Raw genomic sequence first — 21,994 nt, 5'->3', positions numbered from 1 at the left:
CACATCATTTCTCGTTAGAGTGGTGTATTGCTGACTGGGTAATGTCATTCTCATACACACATCCGCACACACGCTTTCATACATATATATATATATATATATATATATATATTTATACATACATATAAATGAAGACCTACAGCCACATTTTGCCTTCGGTGTGATGAGTGGTGTGTCAGCTGAAATAAGTGAACATCGTGTCTCTCTGGGCTCTATGGCTCTTTATGACACATACTACCATATATATGCTAGTCGTGTGTGTGTGTGTGTGTGTGTGTGTGTGTGTGTGTGTGTGTCTGTTGTCGTTACTGTTATCACTGCTGCTGACATCTTCAGCTTTTGTTACAGTTACAGTGCTTTTAGTCCTGTCAGTTCAGCTGTGCTGTGTGTGTGTGTGTGTGTGTGTGTGTGTGTGTGTGTGCGGAATGTTGGTATGTGCAAGTGTCTCTCGGCATATCTCCCAGACTGCCTTGCTCCCAAGAGGCAGACAATTGTGTGTTTCGCAATTCCGATCGGCAGTGAATGACGTGTGTGACAGCTCAGGATTTGATTTTCCACATGATTTCCTCATCTTAGCCTCTCTCTCTCTCTCTCTCTCTCTCTCTATGTGTGTGTGAAGATACATTGTGTCATTTCGAGTGTATAGCCCCATATGAACGAACTCATTGTATTGTTATTCTATTCTGATTTCAGAAATATTCCCACCTCCCATCATCTCCCTCCTGCCTATTTGACTATGCTATTTCCAACCTGTGGCGCTTTAATCCCCTCTCCCACCTCTCACATCCCTCCCTCCTGTTTCCCTGTCTTATTGCAAAACCATAAATATATATTTGATCCCTGCAAAAGGTGAGCCATACTGGATGATATAGGTCTAGATTGGAAATGTAACAGGTCAGCAGGAGGACATGAAGATGATTTTGTGAGCCTGTATGTATAAAAACAGCACATTGCTGGATAAATACAAGCATGAAAAACTGCAGAACATCAATAACTTAGTGAAACAGGCTTCTGAAAAAAAAAAATCCTTTCAGCTCCCTAAAGATTACACATTCAACATGCTTTCATATGTGTCCATATAAAGTATATGAGTGTGTGTGTGTGTGTGTGTGTGTGTGTGTGTTCATATAAGACGTTTTTTTCCACATCTGCTCACAACATCCTCATTTGCCTATTTGCCGGTTTTTGATTGTGCGCAGTTTGTTCCACGGTTTGCCGCATCGCACCGTGTGGAGCAGAGAGGACACCGGCAAACAGATGGAGATAACGCTGGATAGAAAATTAATGAGGCAGAAACCGGGGGGGGGGGGGGAGAGAGAGGGGGAGGGGGAGGGGGGATTTTAAATATTCTCTTTACATCGCTGCCATGTCATTCTCCTCCGTCGTAAATCCTGTCTTCCCGGTCTGCCTCTTCAAAACACCTCTGCCCTCCCCCTCTCTCTGTGTTGTTTCATAATTGCGGCCCCCCCACCTCTCTCCCCGCCCCCCCCCCCCCCACACACACACACACACACACTTGTTGCTATAGCAATAGGCAGAGACAGAGTGTCCCTTTTGTTTTAGACCTTACATACCTTTACAGGGCTCTCTGAGCTGCTACTCCCCCCCCCCCACACACGCACACACACATACATGCACACACACACATTTCTATCACTATACTTGTGGGGACCTTCCATTCACAAACATTCATTTCTTAATGCCTAACCCAATTTTTACCCTTACCTTAACTAAATCTAATCCTAATTCTAATCCTAAACTAACCTTTACCTTTACCTTAACCTAAATCTAATCCTAAACTAACCTTTACCTTTACCTTAACCTAAATCTAATCCTAAACTAACCTTTACCTTTACCTTAACCTAAATCTAATCCTAATTCTAATCCTGAAGTAACCTTTACCCTTACCTTAACCTAAATCTAATCCCATCTCATTTTAACCCTAAAACCACATCCTAACCCTGAATTTGCCCCTCAAAGATATTGGGACCGACCAAAATGTCCTTATTTCGCAAAAATGTCCTCATTTGGAAGGCATGAAATTCAAACTGGTTCTCACAAGGACAGAAGTACAAGAACACACACACACACACACACACACACAGTACTGTTGACTGCAAAGAGGGAGACTGACATTTTGGTTGGGGATTTGCTTTATTTAAATGATTTCGAAAGGGCTCTCTGACACGAGCGCACAGTCATATACATACACACACACACACACACACACACACACACACACACACACACACACACCGGCATGTGCACATCATTAAATGTGCGAAAGCCCAAGGGTCTCAGAGTGGCTGTGGGGTGTGTATAGTCACCGCATGAGTCAGGAGAGAGATCTTTACAACTTCTGGTCCCCCGCTTTTAAACTTCATTAGTCTTTTTTTGGGAGGCGGGACGTTCGGCCGGGCGTGTCAGGTCTCGTTTGCTCTCGCCCCGGCCTTCCGCCCCGCGGCCTCGCCCTCCGCCCCGCCTCGCCTGACCCTCATCCGGTGGCTGATTATGGCTCCTTCCGTTCTCGGGTTCCTCTCCGGGCCACCGCGTCCCGATGGAGACGAGGTGGGAGCGGCAACACTGTCGCTGCGAGCCCAGCTGACATTAAGCATTACAGTGAATGTCCAACCTGGTTAGAGCCTTACCTTGCAGGAGAGGAGAGGGGAGGAGGAGGGGAGGGGAGAGGAGAGGAGGAGGGGAGGGGAGAGGTGAGGAGAGGAGAGAAGGGAGGGGAGAGGAGAGGTGAGGAGAGGATGGTAGGAGAGGAGGGGAGAGGAGAGGACAGGAGAGGAGGAGAAAAGTGGGGAGGAAAGGAGAGGAGGAGAGACGGGAGGAGAGGACAGACGGGAGGAGAGGAGAGGATGGTAGGAGAGGAGAGGAGGAGAGAAGAGGATGGTAGGAGAGAAGGGAGGAGAGGAGGGAAGAGACAGAAAGGAAAGGAAAGGAAAGGAAAGGAGAGGAGAGGGGGAGAGGAGAAAAGAGGGGAGGAGAGGAGAAGAGGGGAGAGGGGGAGAGAGGTGGAGGGGAGAGGAGAGGAGAGGATGGTAGGAGAGGATGTTAGGAGAGGAGGGGAGAGGAGAGGACAGGAGAGGAGAGGAGGAGAAAAGAGGGGAGGAGAGGAGAGGAGGAGAGAAGGGAGGAGAGGAGGGGAGAGGAGGAAAGAGACGGAAAGGAGAGGAAAGGAAAGGAGAGGAGAGGGGGAGAGGAGAAAAGAGGGGAGGAGAGGAGAGGAGGAGAGGAGAGGAGAGTAGGGGGGGAGGGGGAGAGAGGTGGAGGGGAGAGGAGAGGAGAGGATGGTAGGAGAGGAGGGGAGAGGAGAGGACAGGAGAGGAGGAGAAAAGAGGAGAGGAGAGGAGGAGAGACGGCAGGAGAGGAGAGGATGGTAGGAGAGGAGAGGAGGAGAGAAGAGGATGGTAGGAGAGGAGAGGAGGGGAGGGGAGAAGAGGATGGTAGGAGAGGAGGGGAGGGGAGGGGAGTGGCGAGTGGGAGAGGAGAAAAGAGGGTAGGAGGGGAGAAGAGAAGGGAGGAGAGGAGGGGAGAGGAGGGAAGAGACGGAAAGGAAAGGAAAGGAGAGGAGGGGGAGAGGAGAAAAGAGGGGAGGAGAGGAGAGGAGAGGAGGAGAGGAGAGGAGAGGAGGGAGAGGGGGAGAGAGGTGGAGGGGAGAGGAGAGGAGAGGAGAGGAGGAGAAGAGGGAGGAGAAGAGAGGATGGTAGGAGAGGAGAGGAGGAGAGGAGAGGAGGAGGGGAGAGGGGGAGAGAGGTGGAGGGGAGAGGAGAGGAGAGGATGGTAGGAGAGGATGTTAGGAGAGGAGGGGAGAGGAGAGGACAGGAGAGGAGGAGAAGAGGGGAGGAGAAGAGAGGATGGTAGGAGAGGAGAGGAGGAGAGAAGAGGATGGTAGGAGAGGAGGGGAGGGGAGAAGAGGATGGTAGGAGAGGAGGGGAGGGGAGTGGAGAGTGGGAGAGGAGAAAGAGGGTAGGAGAGGAGGGGAGAAGAGAAGGGAGGAGAGGAGGGAAGAGACGGAAAGGAAAGGAAAGGAGAGGAGAGGGGGAGAGGAGAAAAGAGGGGAGGAGAGAAGGGGAGGGGAGGGGAGAGGAGAGGAGGGAAGAGATGGAAAGGAAAGGAAAGAAAGAATAGGAGAGGAGAGGAAGAATGGACCTGAGAGGAGAGAAAAAGATAGGAGGTTCCTTGGTAAAGAAAAGTAAAGGAGAGTGAGTCATGAAAGAATAATCGGTCGGATGGACAAAGGAGAGGTGAGGAGGAGAGGAGAGGAGAGGAGGGGAGGGGAGGGGAGGGGAGGAAAGGAAAGGAAAGGAGAGGAAGAATGGAGCTGAGAGGAGAGGAAAAGATAGGAGGTTCCTCGGTAAAGGAAAGTAAAGGAGAGTGAGTCATGAAAGAATAATCGGTCGGATGGACAAAGTAGAGGAGGAGAGGAGAGGAGAGGAGAGGGGGAGAGGAGAGGAGAGGAGGAGAGGGGAGGAGAGGAGAGGATGGTAGGAGAGGAGGGGAGAGGAGAGGGGTAGAGGAGAAAGAAGGGAGGAGAGGAGAGGATGGTAGGAGAGGAGAGGAGAGGATGGTAGGAGAGGAGGGGAGAGGAGAGGGGGAGAGGAGAGGAGAGGAGGGAAGAGACGGAAAGGAAAGGAAAGGAAAGGAAAGGAAAGGAAAGGAAAGGAAAGGAAGAAAAATAGGAGAGGAGAGGAAAGAGGAAAAGATAGGAGGTTCCTTGGTAAAGAAAAGTAAAGGAGAGTGAGTCATGAAAGAATAATCGGTCGGATGGACAAAGTAGAGGAGGAGAGGAGAGGAGAGGAGGGGAGGAGAGGGCAGGAGAGGAGAGGAGAGGAGAGGATGGTAGGAGAGGAGAGGATGGTAGGAGAGGAGGGGAGAGGAGAGGATGGTAGGAGAGGAGGGGAGAGGAGAAAAGAAGGGAGGAGAGGAGAGGAGAGGATGGTAGGAGAGGAGAGGATGGTAGGAGAGGAGGGGAGAGGAGAGGATGGTAGGAGAGGAGGGGAGAGGAGAGGAGAGGAGAGGATGGTAGGAGAGGAGAGGATGGTAGGAGAGGAGGGGAGAGGAGAGGAGAGGAGTGGATGGTAGGAGAGGAGAGGATGGTAGGAGAGGAGGGGAGAGGAGAGGAGAGGAGAGGATGGTAGGAGAGGAGAGGATGGTAGGAGAGGAGGGGAGAGGAGAGGAGAGGAGTGGATGGTAGGAGAGGAGAGGATGGTAGGAGAGGAGGGGAGAGGAGAGGAGAGGAGAGGAGAGGGGGAGAGGAGAAAAGCGGGCAGGAGAGAGGAGAGGAGAGGAGGGAAGAGACAGAAAGGAAAGGAAAGGAAAGGAGAGGAGAGGAGAGGAAGAATAGAAGAGGAGAGGAAGAACAGAGCTGAGAGAAGAGAGAGAAAAAGATAGGAGGTGCCTCGGTAAAAGAAAAGTAAAGGCAATAATCGGTCGGATGGACAGAATAGAGGAGGGAAGCTGTGGGCCAGACGGAGCAAATAAAATGGAGATGTAAAGGAGAGCAGAGCAAATATGACAGAGGGACACAGTGCGGAAAAAAAAAAAGGGGAGGAAATGGAGACGGATGGATCGAGTCTGATTTCCACACTACCTGTTATCAGCGGTGTCTGAATCAAAGTGGGAGAATAAGTGCAGGGATTAGCTCCGGCTGCAATGGGAGAGAGGGAGAGTTGATAGCAAGGAAGAGAGAGAGAGAGAGAGAGAGAGGGGAGAGGACGTAAAAAGGATGACAAAGTGTGACAGAGCTGTGTGAAATAGAGAGATAAGGAGCTGGGGGAATGCGTATCCTTTTTCTGACACACGCCCACACGCGTGTGCGGTCAGTGGATCCGTGTGTGTGTGTGTGTGTGTGTGTGTGTGTGTGTGTGTGTGTGTGTGTGTGTGCGTGTGTGTGTGTTTAATCTATCCTTTTGGATGCCTCATCGTCAAAACACACTCCTGCGTATCTGTCTGCCTGTCAAAAAAAAAAACGCATCCGGTCTGCCCCGTCTCTCCCTCTATCTCTCTCTCTCTCTCTCTCTCTCTCTCTGCCTGGCTCACTAATCTCCGTCTGAGTGTGAGTCACCGTGCGAGAGTGTAAGCAGGTTTTTTTTTAATCAGCCGTACTTCATCAGGTATCGGCAGCCAGTCTGCCTGGGCTGCTCTGAAAGAATTATGAATCACTCACGACTTATTCAGTGCTCACTGTTAGGCAAAGGGGACATATGGAAGGGAAAAAAAAGTTGAGTCAAAGGTCAAATTTTAAAGGAATAGTTCACCCAAAAAAATGAAAATTCTGTCATCATCTTGTCACCCTCATGCCAGTTGAAACACAGGTGAAGTTTGTTAGACCAGTTCTTCAGAGACCTACAGTATATTTAATTTGTTTAATTGAATAAAGAATATAATTTACATATTGTTATGGAGGAATGTGAGCATAATGGGAAAAAAAAAAAAAAAAAAAAAAAAAAAAATTGTTTGAAAGTGTGTTGAGTTGTTTGATGTAATGTACAGGGTGGGCTAAAAAAAAAAGCATTGCTTCTGCCCAACCCTTTTTTGGTTATAATAATTTTAATCTTGAGAAATGTACAGTTTTGGGTTTTTTTTTAATGTGAACAACCAAAATAAAGTTCATTCATTCATTCATATTTACACCATAATTTAGTGCAAATCTTAACCACAGCTGATTGGTTTGCAACAAATCATGGTGTATAGGTCTTTCTATTCACAGTGTGATTGTTTGGCTGTTTTTTGTTTCGGAACTCTAAAGCAGTGGTTCTCAAACTTTTTTCACGTCAAGGACCCCTAAACTGACACAAATTAGACCACATTTGATAAGATTTTGTCCCAGGGTCCCCCGTCTGATAAGATTTTTGCTTTTAGATGTTTTATTACAGAAAGTGTATGAAACCCATGACCAAAATAGTCATACAATATTGTCATTGTGTTACTTGATGGAGTATCTGTTACTAATAATTATTCTAATCAACTTTTGATTGTCCACCAATATTAGCAGCCTCATCGTTAATGTTTAGTCTAATACGCCTTGCTCTCCTCTACATCAGTGATTCTCAACCTTTTTCATATCAAAGACCCCCAATTAGTCCACATTAGAGCCACGGACCCCATTTAATACGATTTTGTCTCTCGGGCCCAAATCTAAGAATATTGTTTGATATGATTTTGTCCAGAATTCCATGCCTATCTGTATTATAGGCAGAGAGATAACAGTGAAATATGATCAAAATAGTCATTCTTCTACATTCTCCAATTGTGTTAACTTCAACTTTAACAAATCATCAATCATTTGCTGGGGACCCCCTGGAACCCCCCCTCAAGGACCCCTGGGGGTGCCCCGGGCCCCCGCTTTGAGAACCACTGCTCCGAAGAACTGCTCCCCACTGACTTCAGTTGTTTTTGGAGAAGCTCTGCTATGGAGTTGTGCTGGCAGCCTCCCTGTGTGTTATATGGACAAACTTAGACAGATGATGACAGAATTTTCCATTTTTGGGTGAACTATTCCTTTAAGAAAGCCAGTTTTTCAAAAAAGCACGTGCAAAAAAAAGTCGAGAGCCGGTGTTACAGATGTTACTTTTATTATTAGATCTCCTGACACATATTTCAGATACACTGCCGTAGCGCTGTTAAAAGTTTACAAATATACCAGCAAATTTTACAACCTCCCATTTTTTTCCCCCCTCGACTCCTCTTCTCACTCTCTCTCTCTCTCTCTCTCTCTCTCTCTCTCCTCCACTCAGCCACCACGATCATCCTTCCTCCTTCAGTCAAGTATGTAAGAAATCACAAATAAAGTAAGGCCACGCTCATAGACACAGACACCGATCTTCTCTCTTCTTTTTTCCGTCCCCCGGAGACGGAGGAGAGCAAATCCCCGCCTTTTAGTCCCTTTTTCCCCCCACATCCTGGTCTCATCCACGAACATAGAAAATACTCCACAGTAGTGGCCAGAGGTATGATACACACTGACTGAACCCATACACACACACACACACACACACACACACACACACACACACACACACACAAAGGTTAAACACAATGAGCACCCGTACACAGATGCGCTATACACACCCCCCAAAAAACTCCCACGCACTCTCCCCCACACACTCACGTAAAGAAACACACACACACACACACATTTGCGCACACACACACACACACACACACACACACACACTCGGACCCACAATCACGCCCACGCACTATTTTACACTGAAGTGAAATGTACACTCTTCCATTGAGATTCCGTTAGATTTACAATTTTTTTTTTTTTTTTTTTTTTTTCCACATTAAATGTATTTTGTACAGGATGTCAACCGGGAAAAAAAAAAAAAAAAAAAGATAGAGAGATAATGACCAGCAAAAGCACACTGGTGTAACAGCATGTGTGTGTGTTTGTGTCAGTGTGGGGACCCTGTTTACCAGCTAACGAGGTCTAGGGGGGGAAGGTGACGGAGTGTGTGTGTGTGTGTGTATGTTCCTGTGTGTGTGTGTGTGTGTGTGTGCTTTTGAATGTATGTAGTATTGATTTCTTGCCACGAGCGAGGTCCGAAAGGTGTGATAAATTGAGCTGACAAGCAAGAGTAGAAGGATCTGTCCTGTCCCGTCCAGCCTTTTATAGACTTTTTAGTGTGTGTGTGTGTGTGTGTGTTTGCACTTGAGCCAGAGTCCCCCCCCCCGCGTTTCAGCCCAACTGTCTCGGATCCAAAAGAGCTGGAGGGAATGAAAAAAAAAAACACACAAAAAAAAAAGCAACACAAACCCTCCAGACATTTGGAGCATTGGAAACGGGAGTCGCTGTGATCCAAAAAAATCCCAAGCGTCTCTCTTTCTCTTTCTCTCTCTCTCTCTCTCTCTCTCTCGCTTCTTTCTTCCTTTCTTCTCGTCGATTGTCTCTGTGTGCGGCAGAGAGAGAGAGAGGCTGCTAATCTCGCCGCTGAACCTCCTCTAAAAATAGTTTTTCTCTTCTCAAAATGATCGCTGTTGATTTTTTTTTTTTTTGGGGGGGGGGGGGGGGGGCTAGTCTGTCTGCTTGACATTTTCCGGTAGCGGAGGATGTGATGTCACAATGACTGTCTGCGGGATGGAGAGATAGGTCTTTGCCGGTCAGAGGGGAAGCGAGTGTGTGTTTGCTTGTGTGTGTGTGTGTGTGTGTGTGTGTGTGTGCGCGTGTGTGTGTGTGTGTGTTCACATTTCACAAGACCTAAAGTAGCAACAACTTTGCCAGGATGGACACACACACGGTCACACAGACGGGGCGGAGGAGTGGCGCCGGTTGCCGGGTGCTGCTCTTCGCCCCCTCGGTGTCCTGGGAGTCTATGGACCCCCGGGCCAACAGGGCCTGGATGAGGAGAGAGGAGGTGTGGGAAGAGGGAGAAGGAGAAGACGGGTGAAGGAAGGAAGAGAGGGTTGTGGGAAGAAGGGAGAGAGCGAATAAAATCATCAAATAAAAATCGGTATTGTGTTTTTTTTTACATATAAACATACAGCATATTGTCTTTCATACAGTGTTAGGTGGAGTGAAGAGACTACTGTAGGATGGGTATATAAGTAAAACAATACAGTAAACATTTTGCAATTAAATAGAAGTTGAAAACAGTTCAAAACATTTTTTTTTTTTTTTTTTTTTACCACATCACAATATCATATTGTGAAAATTGTGTGCTTGTTTGAGTTGACATTGAACTCGGATGGTGTGAACAGATGGAGAGCAGAGAAAAGAAACAAATATGAGAGACGTTAATCAGCTGTCAGATGTGTGTGTGTGTGTGTGTGTGTGTGTGGGAGAGAGAGAGAGAGAGAGGGAGAGGGAGAGAGAGATGTGAAGGGTGTTATTTTGCACAACCTGCTATTGTCTTAATTCGTTTGACAAAAGTAAGAAAACACACACACACACACACACACACACACACACACACACACACATAATGACAAGCTCCTCACCTCCTCACACTCAAACTCATCGGAGGGGATGCACTTCTGCCCTCCTCCGTCCTGTAAAGCGAGGGACACGTTATGGGAAAGCATAAAAAAAAAACATTCCTCTTTATATTTCAGCGTTGCTTTGTCTTTCCCCTCTTTGTCGGCCCGCTCGCGATGAGGATAATTAAACTCTCTGATCAGTCCTAACTCTTTAAATGGCACATTGGTGTTATCAAGCCAACCTTCCATTCAAAGACATACTGTACTGTATCTGTCACTGTGGCTCTGATAAAGGAAGTGTTTTGAGGGCTGCTTCAGTTTCCTGTGATTATCTCCAGGGAGGGAGGGAGGGAAATGGTTAAGTAGCGCTTTCTAGCTGTAGCTGATACTACTATGAAGTAATGTCAGCGTAAACGAAATATGCACACACACACACACACACACACACACACACACACACACAAAGTCTCTCTCGCTTTCCCGTTTATCTCCGTCTTCCATCAGCCTCTTTGTCAGCGCTTCATTAGCATATCTCCTCCCGTTGCCTGGGTGGGAGAGCCAATCAGATCTTATCGCTCGACGAGCACGGATGAGAACTCTTTTCAGGGACGGGGGGAGGGGGGGGGGGGGAGGGGGGGAATAAATCGAGAGCAGAAAATGGAGTCTGGAAATCATTACCATTTTCTCCGAAACATACACGCACACAGGATACACGCGTGTACGCCGGCACATACATGCATGGCTGTTGCACTGATCATTAGACCATGTGGATGGATCATTATCATATTGACTGTTGCCGCGGTAACCTCTTATGACACCGTACGCTTCCACAGGGTCTATTTCCTATAAACTGACTGCTCAGCATGGCTTACAGAGGAAATGATAGCTGCATTCATGTGCTTTGGGGAAATGATATGATTCAGAAAACATGGGCTAATATGCAGGACAATGCTGTGCACTGCAACATCGCATGCTTTTCTCCATCTCTCACTCTTTTTATATCGTCTCTCTCGCATTTCTCCACCTCTTTCCGACTGTCTCACTGTCTGTCTCTCTCGGGATGTGTCTTAGACCGGTGATTCTCAACCTTTTTCATATCAAGGACCCCAAATTTAGTCCACATTAGGACCCCCATTTGATGAGATTTTGTCTCTCGGACCCAAATCTGAGAATATTTTTATCGTCAGATATGATTTTGTCCAGAATTCCATGACTATCTGTATTGTAGGTAGAGAGATAACAGAGAAACTATGATCCGAACAGTCATTCTTCTACATTCTCTAATTGTGTTCATTTCTTGTAAATGAAATAATGCTGAATTGAATTCATCAATTTGCTTGGGACCCACTGGAACCCCCTCAAGGACCCCTGGTGGTCCCCGGACCCCACGTTGAGAACCACTGTCTTAAACTCTGCTGGTGTGTGATCCTCACATCATGAAAGTCCGGAGTTTCATGCCATGTAGAGCAGTGGTTCTCAACGTGGGGTCCGGGGACCACCAGGGGTCCTTGAGGGGCTTCCAGGCAGTCCCCAGCAAATTGATGAAGTTGAAGTTAACACAATTGGAGGATGTAGAAGAATGACTATTTTGATCATATTTCACTGTTATCTCCTATAATACAGATAATCATGGAATTCTGGACAAAATCATATCTGAAAATATTCTTAGATTTGGGCCCGAGAGACAAAATCGTATTAAATGGGGGTCCGTGGCTCTAATGTGGACTAATTAGGGGTCCTTGATATGAAAAAGGTTGAGAATCACTGATGTAGAGGAGAGCAAGGCTTATTAGACTAAACATTAACGATGAGCTAATATTGGTGGACAATCAAAAGTTGATTCGAATAATTATTAGTAACAGATATTTTCAAAACAACTCTTTGTCACTGTCCCACCAGCTATAGCATGCTGACACACACTGAGCAGCCAGAGGCCAGCAGTCAGTGTCTCCCTCGCCGAGGAGGATTTGGATTTCCTCCTGTTCTCTTGGGAGGGAAACATTTTTCAAAATAACCCTCCATTTTGCTCTCCTTTATCGACGATCGGTGTAACACAATAGTGACGTGACCTATACCCGGTTCATGCATTCGCTGTTCTAAAAATGCAGGCCGGTGATGTATGTTATGTTTCCAGCAGCGGCAACAGCGGTTTGTTTAGAATCAATAGAAGAAGAACCGGGTAGTCCGTGCAGTGCGAAAACACCACAGCAGTGACCGCTTAGCACCACAGATCGAGATATATTAAAAAAAATAAAAAATAAAAAATAAAATTGAGGATTACCACTTTAAATTGAAGCATGTACATTTTGCTTACACTGTGGAGTTTTTCCACCTATGGAATATTAGTTATTAATGGGAATCAGCATCTGACATTCAGCCCTACATCTATATTTTTGCCATTCAAATATGTCTACAAAAGTCTGTATATAGGGTTTCCACTGGGAGTTTGTCCAATGTAACTTAGCTGTGCTCTCTGTCTCTCCTTTTTTTTTTTTTATCTCTCCCTCATTATATTTCTCATACACTTACATGAATTATCAATAGTGTCTCCGCACACCCGGGTGGAGGAGGCTCTACTCTTGTGTGCTCTACTCTTCAGAGGTACACACTCCGCATCTCCCCGGCTAAGAGTGTATATGCGAGTGTCTGGAGTATATGGAGCAATTTGGGGCGAGATATCTCCTCTTCCAGTCAAATAACGTGTCGGCGCATTCAATAATTCATACTCTAAACCTCTTACATAATGGATAGCCATTTATAATGCCCCTTAACCCCCACCCTCACACCCCTTCCCTGTACATAATGGATGGTTTTCCCCTTTCCCCAGAATGCTGGCAGGATGAAGCTGAACGTGTGCGGAGGTTAAGAAGAGGGATACACTCAAATCTATTCTGCTCAGATCTGCTCATGCTTATCTGCATATATATATTGTCCGCCTGTCTTTCTCTCCTCCTAGTTTGGCTGCTGGAAGTTAGAGTTCACCCTTCTTGACATTCAGTGTGGCTCAGGTAGGAAAACACACACACACACACACATCCTATACAGGCAAAACTCACCTGCAGGTTGGCACAAGTGGAAAACACGCAAGCACTGTCCATGGGCTTGATGGCGTTGCCGTGTAGGGAAGGGGCGGGCTTGGAGATGATTGGCGGCTGGGCGGGGGGGAAGAAAGTGGCCAGCGGCTCCGTGACAGGCAGAGTCCCTCCGTCTGAGCCATATCCAAACGCCTGGATGGCATTTTCTGTGGAAAGAGAAGGAGAAAAGGATGCCACCTGCCTTTAAAATGCCTCTCATATCCAGATATGTGTGTCTAGATCTGATGTAGCTGTATTATATTTATATCTGGCATTAAACACACACAATGAAGTCGGGTTTCTCTTTCCCTCAGACTGCCACGCACATCACGCATTCGCCTTATGATATTTACATCATTTAAAATTGACAGTAAACGCCTCATCTTGCTTGTTCCCTATCCACCAGTATCATGACAATCCATTTTTGACGTATTAACGTAAGTATTATGCCGCATTCAGGTGCTGGTGGGGAAGGTCCGACATCTGGGACATGCTAGTCAGCTGCTAAACAGCATTGCATTTAGGGCTGGACGATATGGTTAAAATCAATATGGCGATAATCATAAGGATTTTTCTCGATATCAATATATATCACGATATGGTTCATGTATGCAAAATCACGTTAAATAATCAAATTCATGTTCATCTCATTGAACCGAATGGTAATGTTAGGTGTGATGTCAAACAAAACAGAAATATTCAAATAATATTCCTACCATACCTCATTTTATCAGAGTTTTTAAGTAAAATTTGCTTGTCATCATCAATTTAGACAGCAGAAATGTGTGTCACGATATTAAAAAATATCTTCATATCATCACAACATGATTCCACTGAAAGACGATAAACGATAATAATGAATTATCGCCCAGCCCTAATTGCATTTACAGGTTATTTTGGTGGAAAATCAAGCGATAATCAATCATGAACACCCTGCAGCTTACAAGCTAATTTAATGAACCTAATTTAATTGAATTTAATTTAATTTTGATGTGTATATAAGTGTATTTGTACTGTTAACTGACACAAATCTCAACTTCTCTGCCATGTTGACAAGGTTACAGGTTACCATTGCGTCATAACTCGAAACTCAGGTAGCAAAATTTTCTCTGGCTTTCCGACTTAATCATCCTACTTTCAATAGCATTCATATGAATTTTCCAAGTAGGAAAATAATTCTCATATATCCAATAGTATGCATGATTACTATCCAAGCTGCGTGCCGACTGGTTGTTTTGCATGTGCTTCCTGATTGGATATGTGTGCAAAGGTTTATTTGCATAGTTGCTATGGACTGAAGATGCATTACACTTTACACTTCTGCTATTAATGTGCCAAAAAAAGGACAAAAAAGTCCAAAAACTTCTCTGATTTCACCACCTTGGATGATCGGATGGTTGGATGCTTGTCTTGGTTATTCTACTGCAACAGCACATGTTTGCACAGATGGATATTCATATATGCACACTGTGTTTGTTTGAGTGAGGAGGTGGAGAGGAGATATTGTAGCTGGGTCAGGTCAGTGTTATTTAAAGAGAAACACCTTGGGATCTTCTACACATACAGTAGTCCTGAACCTTTCTACTCTCTCCGCTCCTTCTATCCTCTCTCCTTGATTCTCTCTCTTTCGTTCTGATTTTTTCACTCAAACACTGCCGTACGCCACACACACTTCACTTCACACTCTAACACACACACACACATTTTTGTATTACTTATTACTAGTGAGCACCTTAATTGACTACATTCAATCCCTAACCTCTTATCTCCACCCTCAACTCTACCTACCTAGCCTAAAATAATCTTAAAGGAATAGTTCACCCAAAATGAAAATTCTGTCATCTCCTCCCCCTCATGCCAGTTGAAACACAGGTGAAGTACAGAAACAAAGCTAATTTTCCTATGTTCAGTAGGAAGCGGATAATTGAGGCTGTCTTCTTGTCTGTTTTGGATTATGGTGATGTTATCTATGGACACGCCTCTGCCTCTACTCTTAAACCCCTAGATTCAGTTTATCATTCCGCCCTAAGATTTATTACCGATGACAGTTATTCCACACATCATTGCTTCTTGTATGAAAAGCTTGGGTGGGAATCCCTTAAGGTAAGACGTGACAGGCATTGGTTCCTCTTTATTTATAAAGCCCTTATTGGCAACTTGCCATCATATATTACTTCTTTATTAAATTGGTCCTATAGTCACTATTCAACTCGTTCAAGGGATTGGCTAATGCTCGAAGTACTGTGTACAAACACTGAACTTGGTAAGACTGCCTTTAGTTTCTGTGCTGCACACACCTGGAACACTTTGCAACATACATTGAAACTGGACACAATTGTACATTTGGGTCAATTTAAAACCATAATTGCAAACTGCACCACTCGTGAATGTAACTGTTTTTAACTGTGTTTGGTTGTTGTTGTTTGTTTATTTGTTTTCTCGTTGGTTGTTTTTGTTATGTGTATTTACTCTGTACTCTCAGCATCATTGTAAATGAGGGTATACCCTCAATGATCTCTGAGATCTAAATAAAGGTTGAATGAAGTTTGTCCATATAACACACAGGGAGGTTGCCAGCACAACTCCATAGCAGCCTTCTCCAAAACAACTGAAGTCAGTGGGGACCAGTTCTTCAGAGTTCCAAAAAGACCTACAGTATATTTACACCATCATTTAGTGCAAATCTTAACTACAGCTGATTGATTTGCAACAAATAATGGTGTATAGGTCTTTCTATTCACAGTGTGATTGTTTGGCTGTTTTTGTTTTGGAACTCTAAAGAACAGGTCCCCATTGACTTCAGTTGTTTTGGAGAAAGCTGCTATGGAGTTGTGCTGGCAAACTCCCTGTGTGTTATATGGACTAACAAATTTCACCTGTGTTTCATTTGGGCTGAGAGTATATGATGACAGAATTTTCATGTTTGGGTGAACTATTCCTTTAACCTTAACCCCAGTCTACAGAATACACAGTGGATCCCATTCGTCTATCAGGTTGTCCATTCCCTGATTCTCCATGCAGCTAGCACCTAGGCTACCCCACAAGCAACACAAACTAAGTAGCTAACTCATTAAGTTAGCTGGTAGTAGCTAGATCGCCAATGAAAATAAAATATAAATTGCAAAAAGTTTTGGATTTGGTAATATCAGAGGCATGTTTTGCGCATTCGTTCCCTTCATTTGAAGAACTACAACGCATATAAAATTTTCAAAGGTGTCTTTGTATGTTATTTCATTGTAGCCCATCGTTGAATAGCTTGCTCACTACTACTGTTTGGGCCCAGTTTCCCTGCGTTAGCTACTATTTTGCCAGCGCACACACACAACCACACTCCCCACCACCCAGTTCAATCACTGCTCCGTGGCCGTCCATTGATGTGATTGCTCAAAGTTTTTTCTCTGTGTGATAACTTCCTATAGCAGTTTAGTCAGTGGTTGTTTCAGACAAGCTCTCCTTGAGCGCTGTGCTACAGTGCAGACAGGGGAGACTGTTATTTCCAAGAAGAAATAAGGAGACCAGACAGTCAACAGAGGGAGAGCTCAGAATACAGATTGTTATTTTCTTGGAATTACATGTGTGAAAGTGCAGGATGGATAAATATATAATTTAAGAAGGTCATTCAGACAAGGATTTATAAGTTTGCTATTATTTTTGAGGAATTGTGATTGACTTTTTGGGTTTGGCTTGATGTCTGGATGACAATATTGTTTCTCTTCCGTATGTATTTGATTGTTAATTCAATGAGATGAGCTGTTGTGTTTGTTGTGTTTATGTGGTTATAGTGTGTATAAGTGTGTATGTCTGTATGTGTGGTGGACCCCAGGAAGAATAGTCAGTTGTTATGCTGGTGCTAATGGGGATCCTAATAAAGACATAAAGACATAAAGGCGACCCTTATCCTAACTTAATTCTAATTTTAAAGGTCCCATATCGTTTCAATTTCCCTTGCCAACTAAATCCACACAATCCATATTAGAAAAGCGAGCCTGTAAACGAGCCGTTTGGACTTCTGTAACTTTGTGGCGTCACAAAGGTTCGCTCATTATCATTTTTATAAGAAATAATAGACTAACAAAGTGTTTTTTTCAAAACGATTGAGCGGCTGTCATTGTTTATTACCGGAGAGTTTTCCCTACCTGTAGCTGCCTGGCCGCAGTGTCTCACGTTTCACTCTCGAAACGGTTAGCCAATCAGAACAGAGGGGTCGTTAATATTAATGAGAAAACCCAAGACCTACCCCAAAACTATCCCCAAAACATCTTTCTATCTTTGTGTCTCTATTTGGTCCGCATAAGTATAGAAAAGGAAGAACACACAAACACACACACACACACACAGAAAAACAACAACTCACTGAGGCAGGTGTTGTGTGTGAAGTCCCGGTGGAAAGCGTCACACTCGTGCTCCTGGTTGCCAGTGCCCCTGCAGGTGCACCACAGGCTGATGGTGATGTTGGAAGGACTGCTGTCACTGTAGTTAGGCGTTACATCCGAGCCTGAGCCAGAGGAAAAAAAAACGTGAGAGAGCGGGAAGGAGTTAACGATGGGGAGGAATGAGAATTAAGATAGAGATTGGTAGGGAAGTAAGGCAAAGAGGATTTTTTTTTTTTTCAGCAAATTGTGAAATTGAATCAGGGGATGATTTCCAGAGAAATAGCGACCTGCAATCTGTCTGTCCAGTCAACTGATAATTGCAGATATTTGAACCAAAGTCATTTTACTTATATAGGCATATTGATTAAAGCAGTGATTCTCAACCATTTTCATATCAAGGACCCCTAATTTAGTCCACATTAGAGCCACAGTAGGACCCCCATTTGATGAGATTTTGTCTCTCGTACCCAAATCTGAGAATATTTTTATTGTCAGATATGATTTTATCCAGAACTCCATGACTATCTGTATTGTAGGTAGAGAGATAACAGAGAAACTATGATCAAAACAGTCATTCTTCTACATTCTCTAATTGTGTTCACTTCTTCTAAATGAAATAATGCTGAAGTTTAACAATGCATCAATTTGCTTGGGACCCACTGGAACCCCTCTCAAGGACCCCTGGTGGTCCCCGGACCCCACGTTGAGAACCACTGGATTAAAGGACACCCAAATATCATTGCGTAACTTACCGATGAGGCCAACATAGGCCATGAGGCAGCCGTGGTAGTTGTCATGTGGGCAGCTGGTGACAGTGTGAGACGTCACCTGGCAGTTCATGTGGAAATCAGCCAGCCGAGACCTACGGCAGATTAACAGAATAACAATATATGTGTCGGCATCAGATCAAAAACATATTACACTGCGAGAGACACATCACGCATACATTAATGCATGAGAAACTGACACGACCAATAGCTTCTGCTTAATTTGCTGCCTGACCGAATTGTGTTTCACTATCCTGTTCACACTCTGTCTTTATGTCTTTTGTAAACTCTCTCTGCCACTTGATTAAAGTAATTGAAGCATAGTCAAGGCGTGTGTGTGTGTGTGTGAGAGAGAGAGAGAGAGAGAGAGAGAGAGAGAGAGAGAGCGGTGGAGAGGGAGACGGAGAGAAAAGGAGGGGAAGCAGGGTGAGAGATGTGTCATATGGTTATCGGCAGGGTGACGGAAATGTGTGATCCCATCACTCCATGAGATTGTATGACAGACAGAGTCCACCTGTGTGTGTGCGTGTGTGTGTGTGTGTGTGTGTGTGTGTGTGTGTGTGTGTGTGTGTGTGTGTGTGTGTGTGTGTGTGTGTGTTTGTAAGTGTGTTTCTCTGTCTTTGCTTGTCTGTCTGCTGCAAAGAATGATATAGTTTGACAGGCAGGAGTGTTGTGCATTTGACTTTCACATAGAGGTCAGTGTGTGTGTGTGTGAGAGAGGGAGGGGGGGGCTGCTTGAACAATGATGTCAACTCTAGACAAAGTCACAAACAGATAGACATACAGTAAACACACTCACATTTTCCTCTCATACAAACACACACACACACACACACACACACACACACACAGTGACACCTTCAACCTTGGCTTGACAGGGCAGACTGCAGTGTAAGAGTGACTCAGAAGCCAGTTGAAGAGCTGACCACTGTGTATTTGTGTTGGTGTTTTGCTGTTTATTTTAACCTGTTCCTCACTGGCTCCATCGTTACAAACGCAGGTCGCACGGCCAAGCTTTGTTCAAACCCACAGAACTTTATATTAAATTCTAGTCAAGATAACAAGTTTTCCAAAGACACCAAACATGTCATGCTACATACAGGGAAATGTGTATATAATGATGCACAATCATCTAGATTTTTTCCATTTGATGTAATGGTGCAGCCATAAAAACATGGCGTCTTGTATTTGAATATTTCATTCAATATAAGCAGCTAGAGCTTCAAGAAAGCATTGGAACAAGCAGATACAGAATATGGATGTGACATTGTTGTACAGTTAGGGAAAAAACAAATGTCTAACTTTGAAGCTACTTAAAGGAATAGTTCCCCCAAAAATGAAAATTCTGTCATCATCTACTCACCCTCATGCCAAATGAAACACAGGTGAAATTTGTTAGTCCATATAACACACAGGGAGGCTGCCGGCACAACTTGGTAGCAGCCTTCTCCAAAACAACTGAAGTCAATGGGGACCTGTTCTTTAGAGTTCCAAAACAAAAACAGCCAAACAATCACACTGTGAATAGAAAGACCTATACACCATTATTTGTTGCAAATCAATCAGCTGTAGTTAAGATTTGCACTAAATGATGGTGTAAATATACTGTAGGTCTTTTTGGAACTCTGAAGAACTGGTCCCCACTGACTTCAGTTGTTTTGGAGAAGGCTGCTATGGAGTTGTGCTGGCAGCCTCCCTGTGTGTTATATGGACAAACTTCACCTGTGTTTCAACTGGCATGAGGGGGAGGAGATGATGACAGAATTTTCATTTTTGGGTGAACTATTCCTTTAAGGGGAAAGTCAGCTAAAGTCAGGGTACAAGGGGTTAAAGAAACACTCAAGGCTAATGTTTTCAGAAGCATGTAATGTGGGACCTTAAATGGGCGACTGGGCTCCCTCAGATGGATACATTTTCTACAATTGTATGCCCTACTTGCGTTTCTCTTGCGCTCTGGCCTGGATTTTTCCCCCCTTTAGGGACCGTGTCCACCGGCGACCTCTTAAGTACTTTATGTGCCGGTGCTGAGCGCTTTGGCAGCACCAGGTGAGCTGAGAGGACGTGTCCGGGTGTTGTTGCTATGATAAACGGCAGGATGCCTCTCTAGGTCCCGCCCCTGCTTCGTGATTGGTTGGCATAACTCTGAAGCGACATTGATGAGCGGCGCGCTTCAGACAGAAGTTGAAGTTGCTTCAGCCTGAGAACAGGTGTGTGCTAAAGAGGTCAGGTACTTGTTTTGGGTCATAAGTGCTGAAAGTGTGATTTTTCCATAGGAAATAATGAAAAAATAAACAGTAGCGCTTTTTTCACAGGTCTTTGGTGGACATGGCACTTTAGTGCTCTAAACTTGGGTGTGAGAGTCTTGCTTGTTTGCAGAAACTACTACTTCAATAATATCTTATTTAGGTGGGCTGGTATTTATTTATAATAATAATAATCAACTTTATTTGTATAGCACCTTTCATACAAGAAATGCAGCTCAAAGTGCTTTACAACAAAGAAATTACATGCACCAAGTGCTTCACATAAAACTTGATAATAATAGTAAAAAATAAGAATACATAGAATGCATCTTCACATGAAAAAAGACATAGAATGAGCATAAAAACAGGGATAGAATGCCATAATTAAGTAAAATAAGATTCCGAATAAAACCCACTTGATCGAGACGAAGATCAAATTCATATAAAAGAACAAGCAAAACGCATTTCATTAAAAGAATCAAATCAAGTAAAATAGAAAGATTTTTTTTTTTTTATATCTATTCATTTATTTATTTTCGGTTGTTGAAAGCACTCTTAATATCTGAGTATGGGCCGTCTTAAGAGAAAACATTTTAGGTCAAACAGGTGCAGTGTATTTCCTCTGTCTCCACTGATGATTAGGGTAGATGAATCTTTAATGATCCCTGTGGGGAAAGGCGAACGCTCAGGCAGGGTTTGATCAAGTGGTTGCAGAGGCGGTGGATTTAACCACTCCACTCTCCCCGGGCTCTTTCCTGCTTTCTTTCTTTCTTTCGTTCTGCCATCATCATCTCTCTCTCTCTCTCTGACCTTGGCTTGTCCGTGCAGCACCACCCCAGCCATTTCAGCTCTCGCACAGTTGAAGTGCATTGTTAAAAGATCAGGCGCTGCCTCATTTTTTTTTAGCGCTGGCACTACAGCTAATATTTTGAAATCAGGTATTATTTTGAAAATGTGTCAGTTTCATAGGCATGGATTAAAGGACTACTGACCTTTTGTGAAATCGGCCTGTAAGTCAACTTACCCTTTATGCGATGAGAGGATTGGCAGAAAAAAAAAACCTCTGCATTACTTTTATCTACCAGAGATAAAAGAGATGACTCTGCTGCATTTTGGTGATCAATGAGACAATTGCTCAAATAGTCAGTGTAGTTTTCCATGTCTGCAAAATGGTCCTTTGTCTGTGCGGCTGTGCATGTGATGTGCTAAACGTGTGGTTATGTTTATGCAGTGTTTGTGTGCGCAAGAGAAGGTGAAGAATATTAAAATCAAATTGCAGTAAGGATGAGTGAGTCCAAATGGCTCTTATTAGTGACTGGCAGGTGCTACAGATTCAGATTGAGTTATATAGACAGGTACACAGTGGCGGAACGGACTCCCATTTAATGATCTCAATATGTGCATCCACTTAAAAATACACATTCAGTTCATATATGATATATAATATATATGTGCTCACATATATGTATGTATGAGGGTTTGGTCAGAGTTGCATATCTGGATAATTGATAGAGGGATATTCTCAATCTGTGTCCCTCTCTCTCTCTCTCTCTCTCTCTCTCTCTGACCCTGACTTGTCAGTCATGGTGTAACAGAGAGATCCCTCG

The 21,994-nt window shown here is 44.2% G+C and overlaps 1 protein-coding gene across 1 annotated transcript in view; it reads right to left on the bottom strand.

Annotated features, from left to right (window-relative positions):
* Nucleotides 1–2,423: 2,423 nt before the first annotated feature.
* The window catches only part of LOC139650725 (GDNF family receptor alpha-2-like), a 33,936-nt gene continuing 14,365 nt past the window's right edge, over nucleotides 2,424–21,994 (bottom strand). The window contains exons 4-9 of the mRNA XM_071527462.1: nucleotides 18,130–18,239; nucleotides 17,359–17,499; nucleotides 12,987–13,171; nucleotides 9,952–10,002; nucleotides 9,228–9,349; nucleotides 2,424–2,601 (exon numbers count right to left, since the gene is read on the bottom strand). Coding sequence (XP_071383563.1) covers nucleotides 2,424–2,601; nucleotides 9,228–9,349; nucleotides 9,952–10,002; nucleotides 12,987–13,171; nucleotides 17,359–17,499; nucleotides 18,130–18,239 — 787 coding nt within the window. The remainder of the gene's footprint in view (nucleotides 2,602–9,227; nucleotides 9,350–9,951; nucleotides 10,003–12,986; nucleotides 13,172–17,358; nucleotides 17,500–18,129; nucleotides 18,240–21,994) is intronic.

Source organism: Centroberyx affinis, unplaced genomic scaffold, assembly GCF_046629955.1.
Source record: "Centroberyx affinis isolate AG114_WGS23_722 - 3 ecotype Tasmania unplaced genomic scaffold, CSIRO-AGI_Caff_v1 ptg001540l_1, whole genome shotgun sequence".
NCBI classification, from domain to species: domain Eukaryota; kingdom Metazoa; phylum Chordata; class Actinopteri; order Beryciformes; family Berycidae; genus Centroberyx; species Centroberyx affinis.
The sequence above is the reverse complement of the archived record's forward strand: the minus strand, read 5'-3'. Positions and strand labels throughout refer to the sequence as shown.